The sequence below is a fragment of the Erpetoichthys calabaricus genome, chromosome 2, assembly GCF_900747795.2.
Source record: "Erpetoichthys calabaricus chromosome 2, fErpCal1.3, whole genome shotgun sequence".
NCBI classification, from domain to species: domain Eukaryota; kingdom Metazoa; phylum Chordata; class Cladistia; order Polypteriformes; family Polypteridae; genus Erpetoichthys; species Erpetoichthys calabaricus.
Genome location: NC_041395.2, coordinates 309,744,390 through 309,761,722, shown reverse-complemented (window position 1 = coordinate 309,761,722; position 17,333 = coordinate 309,744,390). Strand labels below are relative to the sequence as shown.

General features: G+C 37.1%; 1 protein-coding gene across 2 annotated transcripts in view; it reads right to left on the bottom strand.

The window, feature by feature from the left end:
• Positions 1-17,333, bottom strand: part of LOC114647247 (cytosolic purine 5'-nucleotidase) — a 1,192,165-nt gene that overhangs the window by 1,124,664 nt on the left and 50,168 nt on the right. For both annotated transcript variants that reach the window (XR_007934028.1, XM_028795888.2), the window contains exons 4-7: positions 7,674-7,791; positions 6,355-6,450; positions 5,632-5,723; positions 100-157 (exon numbers count right to left, since the gene is read on the bottom strand). Coding sequence is in view for 1 of the 2 variants with exons in the window: in XM_028795888.2 (XP_028651721.1) it covers positions 100-157; positions 5,632-5,723; positions 6,355-6,450; positions 7,674-7,791 (364 nt within the window). In the remaining variant the exon portion in view is untranslated. The remainder of the gene's footprint in view (positions 1-99; positions 158-5,631; positions 5,724-6,354; positions 6,451-7,673; positions 7,792-17,333) is intronic.

Below are 17,333 nucleotides of genomic sequence, written 5' to 3'. Positions count from 1 at the left end.
TTTATCTGGAGTTTTATTTAATACCAGTTCTTTCTGTGATTAGAGCATTGTATCACTTTATACTGCAGATAAAAATGTATAATATATACTACTACTTACCTGGTATAACGAGGGCAGTTTGTGAAAAAATCTACAAGGCAGGCAAACAGGTAGGTTTCTGTTAAAAAAGAAAAAAAGAAAAACGAAGGAATCAATAATCCTGGTATAAAGATTTCATTGTATATACTGTACAGTACTGAAATGAACAGTTTCTTAAGAGTTTTTTTAAAGCTCATTATACATATGAAAAATCTGAAATCATCAAAATTTGTATTATTAAACTTGAGACATAGCTGCCATTTTGAGAATTATATTTTCAACCAGCAGCAGGGCTTGCACCTATAGATTTCAATGTAACTGCATAGCTATTATAAAACAATGACAAAATTCTAGGCATAATTAGCTTCTGGCGCTGCAAAATAATTTAGCAAACCCTTATATAAACAGACTTCACATTAACCAATTCCAATAGCAGCTATTTTTATGTACTTTGGGGCATCTCTCTGGTCAGAAGGTTGTTCTTAACATTATATTTTTAGATTTATCTTCTTTTGTGTTTCTAAGCTACTGTACTCCTATTTGAGTATCATACATTTTCCCAGATACAGCATTTCCTCTTTAGATAGATAGATAGATAGATAGATAGATACTTTAGTGTGTTATAGTGATCTGTTATGTACAAAGAAGTTAAAAACCAAACATCTTGATACAATAACTTGAAAAAAAAAGCTGAGCTGTAACCACATTAGACTCCTGTGATCAGTTCCTACAGAATATAATCCACGTTAATAAAAGGACAAGGGTGTGTATATCTGTGTGTCCGTCTGGTTGCTATATGTCTGTTATACGCCATTTGTTATGAGAGTTGTAAAAGCAGTGCTAACAAGTGTGATGTGTCATCGTTTGGAATGTCAAATGCAACACATTTTATTATTACAAAATATTTGTGATACAACGAGTGCCCTCTCAGGGTTGGGAGCGAGATCCTGCCTCAAGTGGAGGAGTTCAAGTATCTTGGTTTCTTGTTCACGAGTGAGGGAAGAATGGAACGTGAGATCGACAGGCAGATCGGTGCGGTGTCCGCAGTGATGCGGGCTCTGCATCGGTCTGTCATGGTGAAAAAGGAGCTGAGCCATAAGGCAAAGCTCTCAATTTACCGGTCGATCTATGTTCCTACCCTCACCTATGGTCATGAGCTATGGGTAGTGACCGAAAGAACGAGATCGCGAATACAAGCGGCCGAAATGAGTTTCCTCTGCAGGGTGTCTGGGCTCTCCCTTAAAGATAGGGTGAGAAGCTCAGTCATCTGGGAGGGGCTCAGAGTAGAGCCGCTGCTCCTCCGCATCGAGAGGAGTCAGATGAGGTGGCTCGGGCATCTGATCAGGATGCCTCCTGGATGCCTCCCTGGTGAGGTGTTCCGGGCACGTCCAACTGGGAGGAGGCCCCGGGGAAGACCCAGGACATGCTGGAGGGACTATGTCTCCCGGCTGGCCTGGGAACGCCTCGGGATTCTCCTGGAAGAGCTAGAAGAAGTGGCCGGGGAGAGGGAAGTCTGGGCATCTCTGCTCAAGCTGCTGCCCCCACGACCCGACCTCGGATAAGCGGAAGAGGATGGATGGACAACATATGTTGAAATGACAAACACAATGCATTGTATTACTATTGCAGATGAATTAGAAAATACATTCCAATAGATGTTGCACTGCAAACGTTAACACGAAATATACTGAGGTCTACATAACTTTAACCCATCTTAGATGGATAGCACAACTAGTGCATCTATAAAGTAGATGAGCCTCAAACTTTTTAATGTTATAAATGCTAAATTAGTACAGTATATGTCATATTATATGCTGTAGCTCAATGACTGCCCTGGAACTCTAGCACCCCTAATATTTTTATCACAAAAACATTTCCATACAGCTTACATACTATATATGCATCATGTTCTTCTGTTGTTAAATAACCTTTAAAAATATTTTTTTGCTTTCCAGTTGAAAACATTTCCAACTCAACTCAGAAAAAGATCAATACCAGTCTGCTAGTATAGTGCACATTGTCAGCCTGTCTGTTTAGCCTTCAGTATGAGGGTAAGAAATGTCAATTCTCAGATGCTTTCCTGTCTTGAACAATTCTGCATTGATGCACAAAACTCCACGAACAGACTTTAATATGGGCTTCTGAATGAATTGGAAAATATGCACAGTACAAAACACTTCAGATAAAAAATGGTATCAAGGGAACAAAATTATAAATAAAACAAATAATATATTGCATCCTTAGAGTAACGGACTTCAGAAACATCCATCCATCCATTTTCCAACCCGTTGAATCCGAACACAGGAGTCTGCTGGAGCCAATCCCAGCCAACACAGGGCACAAAGCAGGAACCAATCCTGGGCAGGGTGCCAGCCCACCGCAGGACACACACAAACAGACACACACACCAAGCACACACTAGGGCCAATTTAGAATCGCCAATCCACCTAACCTGCATGTCTTTGGACTGTGGGTGGAAACTGGAGTGCCCGGAGGAAACCCACGCAGACACGGGGAGAACATGCAAACTCCATGCAGGGAGGACCCGGGAAGCGAACCCGGGCCTCCTAACTGCGAGGCAGCAACGCTACCACTGCGCCACCATGCCGCCCGACTTCAGAAACAGTGGACAACAAATAGGTTATTTTTGGAAAAAAAAAAGTAACATGTCTATATAAATCCATATATACAAAAATGTAACTAATTTCACATAATACAGCTTATATCAGTCCCAGTCAATCATATCAAGCCCAGTACCTGACTCAGTCTCAGAGTCGCTCCTGTTAATTCACTTGTTTTAGGGTCAATCAAACAGCATACCTAGGTGGTGAGAAATGAATAGCAGCACTCTGTAATGAGCCGATCAACACAACTGAAATCGAAATTCCTCATCTTACAGCAAGTAGATCAATGAGATCTTAACTCAGTGTTTCCACGGTCATTATACCAACTATAATGGTATTGGAATGTGTAGATGTAACATACTTACACTAGTGGAACACACAGACTTGCAGTCCTTAAATAAAAGGGGATTAAAAGGGATAAAGTCTACCAATGTAATGATAAAGATGAATAGGAATTTTTAACACATAGTACCATGTCCTGAGGAGTATCAATAGAGATTCCCATGGATCATAAAGATAAGGAGTTGTTGATACAGCATATGTGTTCATCCAATTCTCAAATAAAAAGGATTAGAAAGCATACTGTAAGGTAGTGTAATGTTAAAGTCCTAAAAGAAAGAAACCTTTTACAGAAAAAAAGAAACCAGCATGGATAACACAAAGACGAAGCAATGCAAGAATGTGATGAAACATTAATTCAAAAAGCTCAAAGTACTATTTGTACAAACGACCTTGGTCTTATGTAAAAGAGGTGAGGAAATACTCTTTAACTTGTGGAAGCCGTGAGACATTTACCTGTGCTTGTAGTTTGTTTTCTTGTGTTCTATCAGTAAATGGTGGTGTGCATAGAGTGAGGAAAGTATTGTATCTACAGCAAGGGGGCAGTACAGGACATCACCAATAGCAGTATTTGGAAATTTTATAAAGGACATTTAAAGTTGATTCTTTCAAAGCCAAAAAGTGTTAAAAAATCTTGGCATCAAAGCCTAAAATTACTACTAATGTATTATAAAGTGGGATTGAATAAATGTGTACCAACATAAATATTAAAGTTAGTAATTACATTTAGTCACTGAAAAGCAACATCTTTCATTGTTCTGCCTCTATCACTTTCAAAAAAACAGCATGATCTTGAAAGTTTTAGAAAAAATCGTGGTTAATTCTGTTGCAACATGGCTTTTTTAAATCTGTCTCTGTGTTTATTACTTTAAAAGGCAGTTAACACTGGTTGTTGATTTGTATTGCATAGTTAATGGCAATATGCAGGTGGACAACAGTGTTGGCTTTTTCAAAAATGGAAAGCTGTACATTTCATATTTATTGTCATATTTGGTGTACAAAGTAAAGTGAAGTGCACACTTAACCTTGTGGATGACAGTGGGTTAAATGTTGCTGCATATATTATGTCATAAATAATATCATAATAGGTAGTTATTAGCAAAAGTGCATAAGCCACTATTAGATTCATACACTTTTCAGAAAATGGTCTAGATAAAAATAAAGGGAGCAAAAGTGTTTTTTGTAAATGCAATGTGGTTAAACACAACCCACCAAAAGATAAACAGATATCTGGGCACTGCATTTCACACGGAGTATTTGTGAATGCTGCTGTTAGAAGATAATAGAAACCCAGGTCACACTATGGAGGGCGCCATCATCTTGTTTGTGTTTCATAGTGTGTAGAAATGTTAGACTTACATGAGCGATGAAGTGGAGCAGCCAGCCTGTGTAATGCAGGTTGCCATCTTTGAATATCTTGTCCCTTCAGATACATGGCGTGTATGCAACTCAGAGCAGATGGTGCATGCACCTCTCACAGAAGCTAGCATTTCTACTGACTCTGTATTGTAATGGTACTCTGTTGACAAGATTGTTTTAATTTTGATGCTGCAGTGTGATCGTTCGGCCGTAGTTGTCAGGTCAGCGATGGGGCAAGTTGTGGGTTGGTGGACTTTGGCGATTTTCATGTATATCATGTCAAAGGCTAAAATCGTGCACCAATTCACTTCATGGGCCATGTTCGTGTCAAACCAGCAGTGTGATCAGTTGGCTGTACCTGTGGTGCCAGCTAAGTGGAAAGGTGCACAGCACTTGGCATTCCTGGCAATGGCATACATAGCCGTGTTCAATTCATGCACGTGCCACTGTGTGGTTCCTGTCTGGAAATCCATGTTACTGCATCTTCAATGGTTGTGAGAAAGCCAAATGTCAGGATCACTTTGAGCCAGACACCCAAATTATAGGTCATGTTGCATATGTCATGACATAAGCTGTTAATCGATTGAGACCAAGATCATGCTTCAAAAGACATGTTTGCATGACAGATAGACAACTCTTACAAATTAAACATATAACGCAGATAGAAAACGTACAAAATGTTTTCACAAATGTTATCATACAGGCATACATTTATTTTTTATGTGGACTCTACACAATGCTGTAAAATATGCTTAAATGAGATGGAATTTGCCATTTGTGGCACTTACATTTGTCGTCTTATTGTAATAATCAAAAATAACAATTATGTTCAGTATATTACTTTTCAAGATGAATTATAACTTTTTACTAAAAACATCAAGTGATGTAAGAAAAAAACATTTATGTAAGTTAAACATCAAAATGACTCAGGATGAATCGAGAATAACTTTATAATTGCGGTGAATCAAGCAGTGTCTTGTGGTTGCCACACTGGTGCCTATGCGCACAATATTGCCAAAATGTGCTCAGTGATAGACTGCTGTTTTCCTACTTTCTGTTCATTGTATTTATATTTACATTAGTTTATTCTGTCAAAGTAAATAATCTATTTTCTTAGTTGCCTGCTTTAAATGCAGAATTCAATCATACAAGCTTCATTTTAAGAAGGTAAAAAATGAAATATCGGTGCGTTGTGAGCAGAAACTTTCTTAAAAATGTTTACTTCTTTTACCTGGAAGGTTGAATAGAGTATTGAGAATGTAAAACCGTTCAGTATCATCCCTTTGTATGAATTTATTAGGATATTGCTCTCTGATTTCAGGTCTAAAAGAAAAGAAAAACAAAAAATCAGATGTGAAAAATTAACAACATACAAAGCAAAATACTGTACATATGTGGCAAATATGTTTCATTTTGACTTGCTTTGAGGCTGTGGGTATCCTGTAAATGAAAACCTCATAAGGAGCCTATTGGTGGTTTTGAATTTCTAGCTTAAGAGATAAGGATGCCTAGCACCTAGACCTTAGTAATTAGGGTCACCAGGGGTTGCAAATCTTCCTAAAGATATACATATATAGATACAGGTCTAGGTGTTACTAGGTCTTAATTCATAATGCTCACATGGGTATGGGGCCATCATTTTTATACCTTGGATATGTGAACTTTAAAATCAGAAAACCTAGAAAGAGTGATAATATTCTGCGCAAGGATAAAAGAACAGGCTAGCTGAAGCAGACTACCAATTAGATTAAATTTTAGCACTAATGATTAATCTCCATGTAGGGAGTTACAGTCAGTTACTGAGTCTACAAAAGAGAAAACCATAAAATCTGGTGAAATTTTTACCCTCTCTTGCAGAATAACTTTTTTTAAAATGCAATTATTTTTTAAAAACACTATTTGTTTTAGATTAAAAAAAAGACAAATTCAGGGCAGAAAGTAAAATTATACCTACCCCCGCATGAAATTGAACCCATGGACACAAACCAGAATGTTGCCATATGCGTCCACCTTTAGCAAATTTCCATACATTGTATCAAACACCAGCCCTCTGTAAAATAAGAGAGATTGTTTTTTACATTAATCACCTCACATCACTTACCAGTGAACAGTTGAGCTCTTTGGCGAAAGGTCAATGTTTTTGTTTGAAGGGAAACTTCGTCTGCATTTCAGTTTCCACAGGGGTCTCATGCTTACTTAATGGCAGGGATGCAGTAGCTTAAGTTAATTGTTGCTACTAACAGATTGTGTCAAATAATTTGATCCTTTATTTCTCCTTGTAAATTCAGAAATTACTAGTAATTTGAATTTTACTTCTGTACATTCTATACAGAGTTACTTCACAGATTTTACCACAGAAGAATTACGTTTCATCATACTTTTTTTCATTTCCATCTCAAATGCTTGATAAGGTTCCTTTTTATAACTAAAATGTTGTTTAAGCACAAGCTCACCAAACAGCTAATTAGATACTATTTACACCTGCTGGTAGGAGTTTCTAATATAGTAGAATCAGAACAGGAAGAAGCACCTAATTAAACTTTTCATGTTAAAAAGACAATTCTTTAGATAATCATTTCAAGTGTAATTAATTAGGGTATAATATGTTATATATTGTGGTTTGAGTTTTCATATTTTGTCATTCTCTGTAGGTGGTCATCAATAAATCCTTGAAAAATGTAATATGTTGATTCACAGTAGGAACTGGAGCTGTCTGCATTGATAATTACCAACTACTATTTCTGACTTCTGTTCAAGTCATATGTTTTATGGCCTTCTAGAGCTAATGTTATATTTTTCTATATATATTTCAAAAGATACTATAGTGTTGCTTTTAATTCAGTATTTTCTCTCATCATTTTACTCATCACTTGACTAATTCCCATAGTTACTAGTGCTATTAATTTTCTTATAAATCTTCTATAAATTTGAAAGTATAAATGATGCAGTATAAAAGCAGTTAAGATATATTATTACTGAAACTTACACGATTGCTATATATTCTAATATAGCCACAACGAAGACACAATAAAGGGATACACAATAAATTTCAAAAGGAAAAAGATCCGTTGGCTTGGACAGTTTATGAAATGCATTAGTATGTTTGATATGGACTGACCAAATGTCAAGAATATAAAAAAGAAATTCATTCATAAAAACAATCCACATTAGTGTCTGTAACAGATAAACAGGTATCATAAAAGATTTAATAATTATTCTAAAATCTAAAATAAATTAATAATTTTCTATTGATATGTTAAACATTCAACTTGCCTTGTTGGGAATGTTGGGTCATAGACAAAGTTCAATAGCTCCTGAGGATACCCAATAGACACAAGTCTTTCTACAGTCAGGTCAAACCCTAGAGACTCATATTCTGGAGATTTATATACTGCAAAAAACAGATAAAAGTTGTATCAGATGTGGAATGAGATTGAATAAAATATACATACTTTATGCAATAGGCACATTAGCTACATATTGTATTTTTCATCAGTAGTGACCACTGATGAAATCATACTGTAAAATACAGACCTTCCTAACTAATAAGTTATTTATATTGCTAGGCATTACCTAACCTTTGACCAATATATGTGAATAGCCCAGGTCATATATATGCAACAGAAATCGGGGTTATAAATGAGTCAAAGCCAAAGGCAAGAGTCAACTGCCTTATAAATATTAACAAAACATACCTGATCTTATTTAGCAACTGAAACAAACAAAGAAACAAAGAAAAACAAAGAAACCGAGGACTCTGTTCCAAGCAAAACATAACTTTTTTCAGTGTGAAAAACACTTGTAGTTGGATTAGCTACTTAGTGTGATGTAAAGTATAGACTGTCATCTAAAAGGCTGATATGTAAGCCAAGGGCAACACCATACTATTACACATATTGTATACTGCAATTAAGAATATTTTATGTAATCATTCCTACCAATCAACAATACCAACATAACACACTCAAAAATTATTACTCTAGTGCAGGATCTCTCAGAACAAGAGACTGCAGCAAGTGCAGGGCAAAAGCAAGTTCTAGATGGAGCAGTTCTCCATAACAGTCCCAATGTCAAACAATCAGGCAAACTCATAAATGCAACATCTACCTATTATTAATTGGCTGACAATGCTAACAGTAACCAGAAAACATAAAAACGTATTCTTCTTGAAACAAAATTTCAAAGATTAATCAATGTTTGCTATAAACAGAACTTCCCAAAATAACTATTATCACAAAGTGCTAAAGACAGCTATTAACAGATGTGCATTTTATAAATACAGCATGGAATTGTGTTAATCTAACAACTTGACAGAAAAGCTAATTTATAGAAAATAAAAATAAGAGACAACATTATTATTACCAAGAGACAATTTTTCAGTATATAATGCACAATGGTTTTTAGAAAACCCATGATACTAACACTGGTATCATCCTATTTCTAGACAGAAAACAGAGGGTTGTCCTTCTTATTATTTTATATTTTTAAAAAAATGCTTAAAAATCCTACTGAAGCGAATATGTATGTGTTGGTTCCTGCCTTATACTTGATGCTATTAGCATCCAGACTGTGACTAAAATGGTCGCAAATGCGACCAAAAATAGGCTTTGGTGATTATCATTTCTACTTAGACCACCAGTGACGGATGAAATGATTGAAACTTTAATTATATTGTAACAGATGCAAAAGGCCATTTTTTAATTGCTGAGCTAATGTTATCAGTATGAGGAGGATAGTGGGTGGGTTCCTACTTAAAGATTCATGACAGGCATGAGGGACACCAGACAAATACTTCTAACTACACAGCACAGCTAATGCCGCAGCCATGTATTCCATATGATGAATTTCACTGAGAGGCTGGTTATACTTGTGCCAGAACAAAGGGCTGAATATGATGCAACAGGTCATCAAAATGCAAGGAAGACAAAGCATTTGAAATTAATCCGCCCATCATGTAAGTCTGCTGTTATGAAGATATTTATGCCTTGTGGAATTCCTTTGTTCCTTCTGATTTGGCAAATGTGTACTAAAGTGCGATTGTCACAAATCTCATTGTGTCTGTGCATTTCGTAGGTTGTGTTTTTTGGGCTACTTTTTTCAAGAAAATGTGGTATTTTGGGCTACTTTTCAGCCCCCCCCAAACTAATTTCTACCTTGTTTTTCATCCAGCTGGCACCCCTTCTCCTGCAATTTGTTCTTATATTATGTTCCTTACTATTCTAAAATGAGCAATATACCTGGCTTTGGTAATTATCTAACCCTCTCATTCTGACACTGCTCCCTGCCTTCCGGTGTGTCATTTTGTCTACCTCAGGCACTGAGGTATTTGGGCGAATTCGCCATTTTTAAATTTTTATACGTTTTCAGGAACCTGGCAACCCTGATATGGCGTTTCTCTTTTGATTTTTCACATGCCCTATGCAAAATGTTCCCCCTATTTTCTCACATACAATGATGTCATGAAGTCTGTGTTTTAAGGTTGCAGGTGTATTATATATATTGTTGTTGTTTTACTGGGGTGCTCTGTGATTGAAGGTGGACAGCAAACTTAAAATTGTTAAAATGGTACTGATGTCACTATGTTAGTTTTGGTGTGTGCACTATACTGTTACCAATAAATTATTTAACAGGAGCTCATCAACAAATAAACATGGACAACAAGGTTTAGTAAAATATTAATAACAGTAATAATCCATCCATTTTCCAAGCCGCTGAATCCGAACACAGGGTCACGGGGGTCTGCTGGAGCCAATCCCAGCCAACACAGGACCCAATCCTGTGCAGGGTGCCAACCCATTCATTAGTTAACAGTAATAATCCATCCATTTTCCAAGCCGCTGAATCCGAACACAGGGTCACGGGGGTCTGCTGGAGCCAATCCCAGCCAACACAGGACCCAATCCTGTGCAGGGTGTCAACCCATTCATTAGTTGGCACACAAGAACTGTGTACTAAGACACTTGAACAACAAATCTTTAAAATAAATTTACAAATCCACTTTCATGCCATACGTGGTACCTTTCTCTTAAACATTTACTCAGTTTTTGGTGAGAAAAAACATTTCCACAAGAAAGGCTTTGTTGTGGAACTCAAATTTCACTGGTGCCCCCTCCTAATCCATTAACAGGTGTGTCTGGTGTTCTTCCAGATGGGCTTAAAGTGGAAAAGGACAAACAAACTGTAATCGCCTTCACTACACTATTGGCACGCAGACTTATTTTGCTAAACTAGAAGAATCCTAACTCTTCTTTTAAGTCAGTGGGTAACTGATGTTATATACTATTTGAAATTGGAAACAATCAAATGCTCAGTTAGAGGATCTGTGTAGAACTTTTTCAAAACCAGGATTTAATCAATAATATTTTAGAATACGTTCTTAAAGCACTGAGGAAGTAGATTCTCTTCCCATTTCTTTTTCTTCTCCATTTATCTTTATCTGCCTTTTAAACTCATCAATTTATTTATTTTTACTAGCTTTAAGTTTTACTCTGTTGGCCATGCTCTCTTTCCCAAGGGTGGGGGTTAATTTGTTTTCAATCCTATTTTTTGTAAAAATTGACTATTTATATGGAATGATGACAATAAAATCAATAAAATTAAAAAAAAAAATCACCTATGTCATATGAGTGATTAAAACCTGAAATAGTTCAAGTTCTATTAAAAAAAAAGAAATTCCATTGTCTGTCATGACCTCCCCTTTAAATTTGGGAAGGACCTCATTTTCATAGCAGGTGTCATTTTCCTATAAAACTCATTTTCCTGTATATTACATGCACAGCTAATTATGGCAGATTAAAACTGATCAAATGTTTTTAAAAAAGCATTCAAGTTTTATCTGCTGTGCCCCTTTGCAAAATGAACACTGGGTAGTTAAAATAATGCACAGTATCTTTAATAAGCCTATCAGACAGTCTTCTATAGCACATTCATATCTATTGTGCCCCTCCATCCCTTCCCCAAGAGGGGGCAGTTTTTTCTCAGCTAAGTCTTTGCTGTAGAAATGCATGCCCCTGTAAGCTGCTTGCAAAATGAACACTGTATAGCTACAATTGTTCAATATGTATTTTAAAATACTGCAGACAGCCTTCTATATCAATTTCATATTTAATGTGCCACTCTATCCAATCCACTGGAGGGGACACCCATTTCCACAGCTTAGCCTTTGTCACTGAAATGCTCTTCTGTTTACTAAATGATCACTGGACAGCCAACATTGTGCTAAACCTATTAAAAAAATACATTGTCACTTTTTTCTTCACTGTGCCCATTTGTCCTATCCACTGGAAGGGTCACTTATTATTTCTGGAGCAGAGCACCCTGTCAGCTGATTACAAAATGAACACTGGACAGCTACAGTTCTTCAAAGTGTATTTTAAAAGGTTGCTGACTCACTTCAAACAAGACAAAAAGAAGACTGGATGGCCTACTGACACTGACATTCAGTAATACAGACTTAGAATCAGAATAAAATGCACTGTTCTTAATGACTGTATAAAGTGTGAAAGTTATTATAGCATTCAGTTACCCAGATCATCAAGACAGACACAAAACTACAAAGGAAAAATGCAATGCGCAGAAGGAAAAAAGTTAAGCATATATACACATTTGATTATTTGGCACCTAAATCAAAGGCAATGGATCATAATTTTTCTTTTAAGAGTTACTTGTGTCATATAATCCATGTCTATTATCAAATCAAATGTTCAAAACATGCAAAAAGTATGCATTTCTTGCTAAAATATTAACATGTACTTCCAGAAAAAGCAGCTTGCTTTATAAACAGTACAACACATTCCCACAATCTGTGCTTTTGAATTGAAGACGGGGCTTTTGCCCAAATTGAAATGCTTATTCGCATGTGTGTGTGATTGTGTGTGTTCCTTCCTCATTCACGAGAGCATTTCCAAAAGTGACTTATTTAAAAATATTTTTGTGAAAATACATGAGCATACAAATGGATGACTCTGCATGTAAATTATGCGACATGGGTGAGATACTGTATTTTCATGATTGTTTTGATACTGCTTGCTGTTGTCCTGCATTGGTTACCTACCATGACTATTGAAGTATAAACTTTCTTACCTCTTTCTGAATGAAAATATGAGATTAAGCATTTTTCTTGGCCGTCACTATAAAGCACAAGATGTAAGTAACATTTAAAAAAATATTGGTTTTGGGTGGAGTATTCCATTGATATGCTTTGATTCTGGTTGTGACCATACTCTTCTTAAAGCTAAATTACAGTATCTTTCCTTATTAATATTCATCACTTTCTTTTTCTCTATGTTTCCCTGAAAATAAAGCAATAACTGTATCAACAATACAGTCAGTGCACACAAACTGAAGTTAAGGTAGTAACAAAAGGTTGCAAAATCTATTTCTATCAGACACCGGTTTCCTGGAAAAAAGCATTATGTAACACTGCCTGCATTTCTGTCACTATTCCAGCTCAGTCAGTAACCTGACTCACTGGACTTCCAGGTTCAACCATGAAGCTAGAGAACTGAGCAACATGTTGTTAAATCTGACTCAATGACATCATTCAAACAGCCTTGTTGCATGCAAGCTGTGCCAACAGTTACTATAAAGGGGTTTCTGTCAGCCTTTCTGACATTTCCCTTTTCCATGATTTCATCAAGGTTTAAGAAATCAAAGAAAATAAAGAAAATGTAGAGTAGGTTATTTCTCTACAGGTTTATCTTTCGTTGCTGACTGATAGAGGCTGGCAATGCTTTGTTCTATTGTTCCTAATCATAACAGGATCATATATATATATATATATATATATATATATATATATATATATATATATATATATATATATATTGCATTTATCAACCAAAAACTATATAAAGATCATTTTGAACTGTAAAATTCCATGTGCCAAATTGCTGTACAAATTCTCAATAAACTGAAGTAACACAGAACCTTAATAACTATGAAGTGTTTTACTGGCATTCCGAAGTGAGTGTATCCTGAATTGGACCACCACCAATACATTCTTGTAGCTATATTAACAAACATTAATAATGTAGTTGTCTCATATAGCGCATATTGTTGTATATTGAAATAGTTTTTGTTATTACTTGATGATGACAATGTCATCACAGCAGATCTTCCTACTGTACAGAATTCTTGTTTTTCCTTTTTGAATCACTGTATGTGATTATTTTAACTGTTAACAAAATAGGAAATACCCTAAGTTCTTGTCTATAAGCCGCGGCTTATCTAAGGAAAAAAGTTGTGAAAATGAAAAAATAGAATATCGGCTTATACATAAGTCCGGCTTATACAGTAATCCCTCCTCCATCGCGGGGGTTGCGTTCCAGAGCCACCCGCGAAATAAGAAAATCTGCGAAGTAGAAACTATATGTTTATATGGTTATTTTTATATTGTCATGCTTGGGTCACAGATTTGCGCAGAAACACAGGAGGTTGTAGAGAGACAGGAACGTTATTCAAACACTGCAAACAAACATTTGTCTCTTTTTCAAAAGTTTAAACTGTGCTCCATGACAAGACAGAGATGACAGTTCTGTCTCACAATTAAAAGAATGCAAACATATCTTCCTCTTCAAAGGAGTGTGTGTCAGGAGCACAGAATGTCACATAGATAGAGAAAACAATCTCAAGCAAACAAATCAATGGTGCTGTTTGGCTTTTAAGTATGCGAAGCACCGCGGCACAAAGCTGTTGAAGGCGGCAGCTCACACCCCCTCCATCACGAGCAGGGAGAGAGAGAGAGAGAGAGAGAGAGAGAGAGAGAGAGAGAGAGACAGAGTTTGTTTTTCAGTCAAAAATCAATACGTGCCCTTCAAGCTTTTAAGTATGCGAAGCACTGTGCAGCATGTCGTTTCAGGAATCAGCTTTACAAAAGATAGCAACGTGAAGATAATCTTTCAGCATTTTTAGACGAGCGTCCGTATCGTCTAGGTGTGCGAACAGCCCCCCTGCTCAATCCCCATACGTCAGGATCACAGATAGTCAGCGCAAGACAGAGAGAAAAGTAAGCAATCTAGCTTCTCAGCCATCTGCCAATAGCGTCCCTTGTATGAAATCAACTGGGCAAACCAACTGAGGAAGCATGTACCAGAAATTAAAAGACCCATTGTCCGCAGAAATCCGCGAACCAGCAAAAAATCCGCGATATATATTTAAATATGCTTACATATAAAATCACAATTTAAATGACCGCTACGCGCACGTGTTGACTCGGTGACGCCCAGAGCAGAAAGAATGCGCTCCGGCCGCTCCAACCGCGCCATGCGGGGAGTGAGAGAGATGCCAATATCTCACACTCTCTCCCCCCTTAAAGAAATTAAATGGGTGCGAGTGAGACCACTGACCTCCCTCCCTTCTATTAGTTATAGGTTATAGTACGTTCGGCTTATCCATGAGTCCGGCTTATCTATGATAAGATTTTATTTTAAAAATTTGTATGATTTTTGGTCTCCGGCTTATACATGAGTCCGGCTTATAGACAAGAACCTAGGGTACATTGTTGTCATACAGTACAACAGTTCTGTATTTGTACAGGAATTATTTAGAATAATGTTGCTTTAATGGCAAATTCTCATTCAGTAAATAAGTCAGTCAGTCGGTCATTGTCCAACCCGCTATATCCTAACACAGGGTCACGGGGGTCTGCTGGATCCCAGCCAGCACAGGGCACAAGAAGTAATATTATGTTATGAAGATGAGTGAAAACAATTTTAATGTGGTTTAAAACTACAGCTATAAGATACTTTCTTAGACTGTGCAGTGAGTATTCATGAGCAAATATATACAGTATACATTTGAGAAACAGTGTTTGATGGCCTTGTTTCAAAAGGAAAGTTGTCTCACAATATTCTGGAACTACAAAAGCAGGTACTGTGTATTCCAGACTTTTTACTTTCTTTTTTACATTTAGGGTTTCTCATCCATTGTGACCAGTACGGCGTGTTAGAGGGCTCAGCGGCCAGAAGGTGTAAGATGGATCCAAAGACTGAATTGGGTGACCAGATCCACATGATGAGCCCCTGCAAACTGAGAAACCCCACAGTTAGTACATGTCTCAGGCAGCAGGTAGTCTCGTCGTCACCGCCAACTACAGAGTCCATCATTATAATACAATGTCCTCCTAGACCATTCCCATGGGCGTTGGCGCTAACGGTGTCCCAATACCAGACACATAAAACATCTTCCTTTGAATACCAGGTGAAATTCAGCTTTCTTCTTGAAGCAAAGTGGAAACTTTATTTTCATCCTGGCCTCTAACTTTGTTTTTATACTACTCTATATCGTGCTCCCTGTCCCAAGTTAAAGGGACAGGGATAGACAATATTTTCATCTGCTTAATCTCTCCATGACCTCCAATTTGGCCCCCTCACCCATCTTCATGTGCCAACCTTTTGTTTTTTAATGTGACAATTCATCAGAATGGGTCTCTCCATGAGGAGAAGGGGAGCTCAGTTTTATCAATACTGTTGTAATGGATGAAGTAGGTGGCGCCAACAGGGAATCATAAGACATCTGTAATGTCTTACTGTTCCCAACACCCCCAGCACCCTCAGCGACACTGGGTTCCTTCAATCCTGTACTTATTGTGGGAATTTGAGCTACTTGGATGCTGAAATTATGATACAGATTCTTTTCGGTCTGCTTAAGAAATATAGCAAAAGTTAGACCTTATATCATTAAAAGATGCTGAGAAATTAGTTCACGCTTTTGTTTTCAGTCGACTAGATTACTGTAAAGCACTCCTCTCAGAACTACCCAAAAAAGACATAAATCGATTGCAACTAGTGCAGAATGCAGCTGCTAGAATCTTAACTAGGAAAAGAAAATCCGAGCACATCACCCCAGTTTTGATGTCACTACACTGGTTACCTGTGTCATTCAGAATTGACTTTAAAATACTGCTTATGGTTTATAAAGCCTTAAATAATCTCACTCCATCTTATATTTCGGAATGTCTGACACCTTACACTCCAAATCGTAACCTTAGATCTTCAAATGAATGTCTGCTTAGAATTCCAAGAGCTAAACTTAAAAGAAGTGGTGGGGCGGCCTTCTGCTGTTATGTACCTAAAATCTGGAATAGCTTGCCAATAGGAATTCTCTAGGGTAATACAGTAAAGCACTTTAAAACACTGCTGAAAACACATTTCTTTAACATGGCTTTCTCATAGCTTAATTTTAGTTTAATCCTGATGCTCTGTATATTCAATTAATTATCATTATTATTCATGGTGGCTCCAAAATCCATACTAACCCCTACTCTCTCTTCTGTTCTTTTTCCGGTTTTCTGTGGTGGCGATCTGCACCGCCACCACCTAATCAAAGCACCGTGATGTCCCAACATTGATGGATTAAAGACCAGAAGTCCACGTGACCATCATCATCAAGTTCTTCTATGAGAACCATGAATACAATGAGGACTGATTGATGTCATGTACAGTATGTTAGGTAGAATGCCTAGAGGGTGCTGGGCGGTCTCATGGCCTGGAACCCCTGCAGATTTTATTTTTTCTCCAGCCGTCTGGAGTTTTTTTGTTTTTTTCTATCCTCCCTGGCCATCGGACCTTACTTTTATTCTATGTTAATTAGTGTTCTCTTATTTTAATTCTTATTTTGTCTTTTTTTTCTTTCTCTTTCTTCATCATGTGAAGTACTTTGAGCTACATTATTTGTACGAAAATGTGCTATATAAATACTGTAAATGTTGTTGTTGTTGTTGCATTCCTGCCTGAATTTACAGTATCTATCCGTGTATTGATTTCTCCGACAGAATATACAGGCCTGGGACAAAACAGATATGACACTCAGCATGGTTATAGGAACTACTGGTACTCAGTTGCCTTCACAGATGTTCCCCTCACTTTGTCCACCCTGACCTTGACTGTCTGAATAGTGTTTTCAGAGACACAATGTTCAGGCTTGGGGAATCTT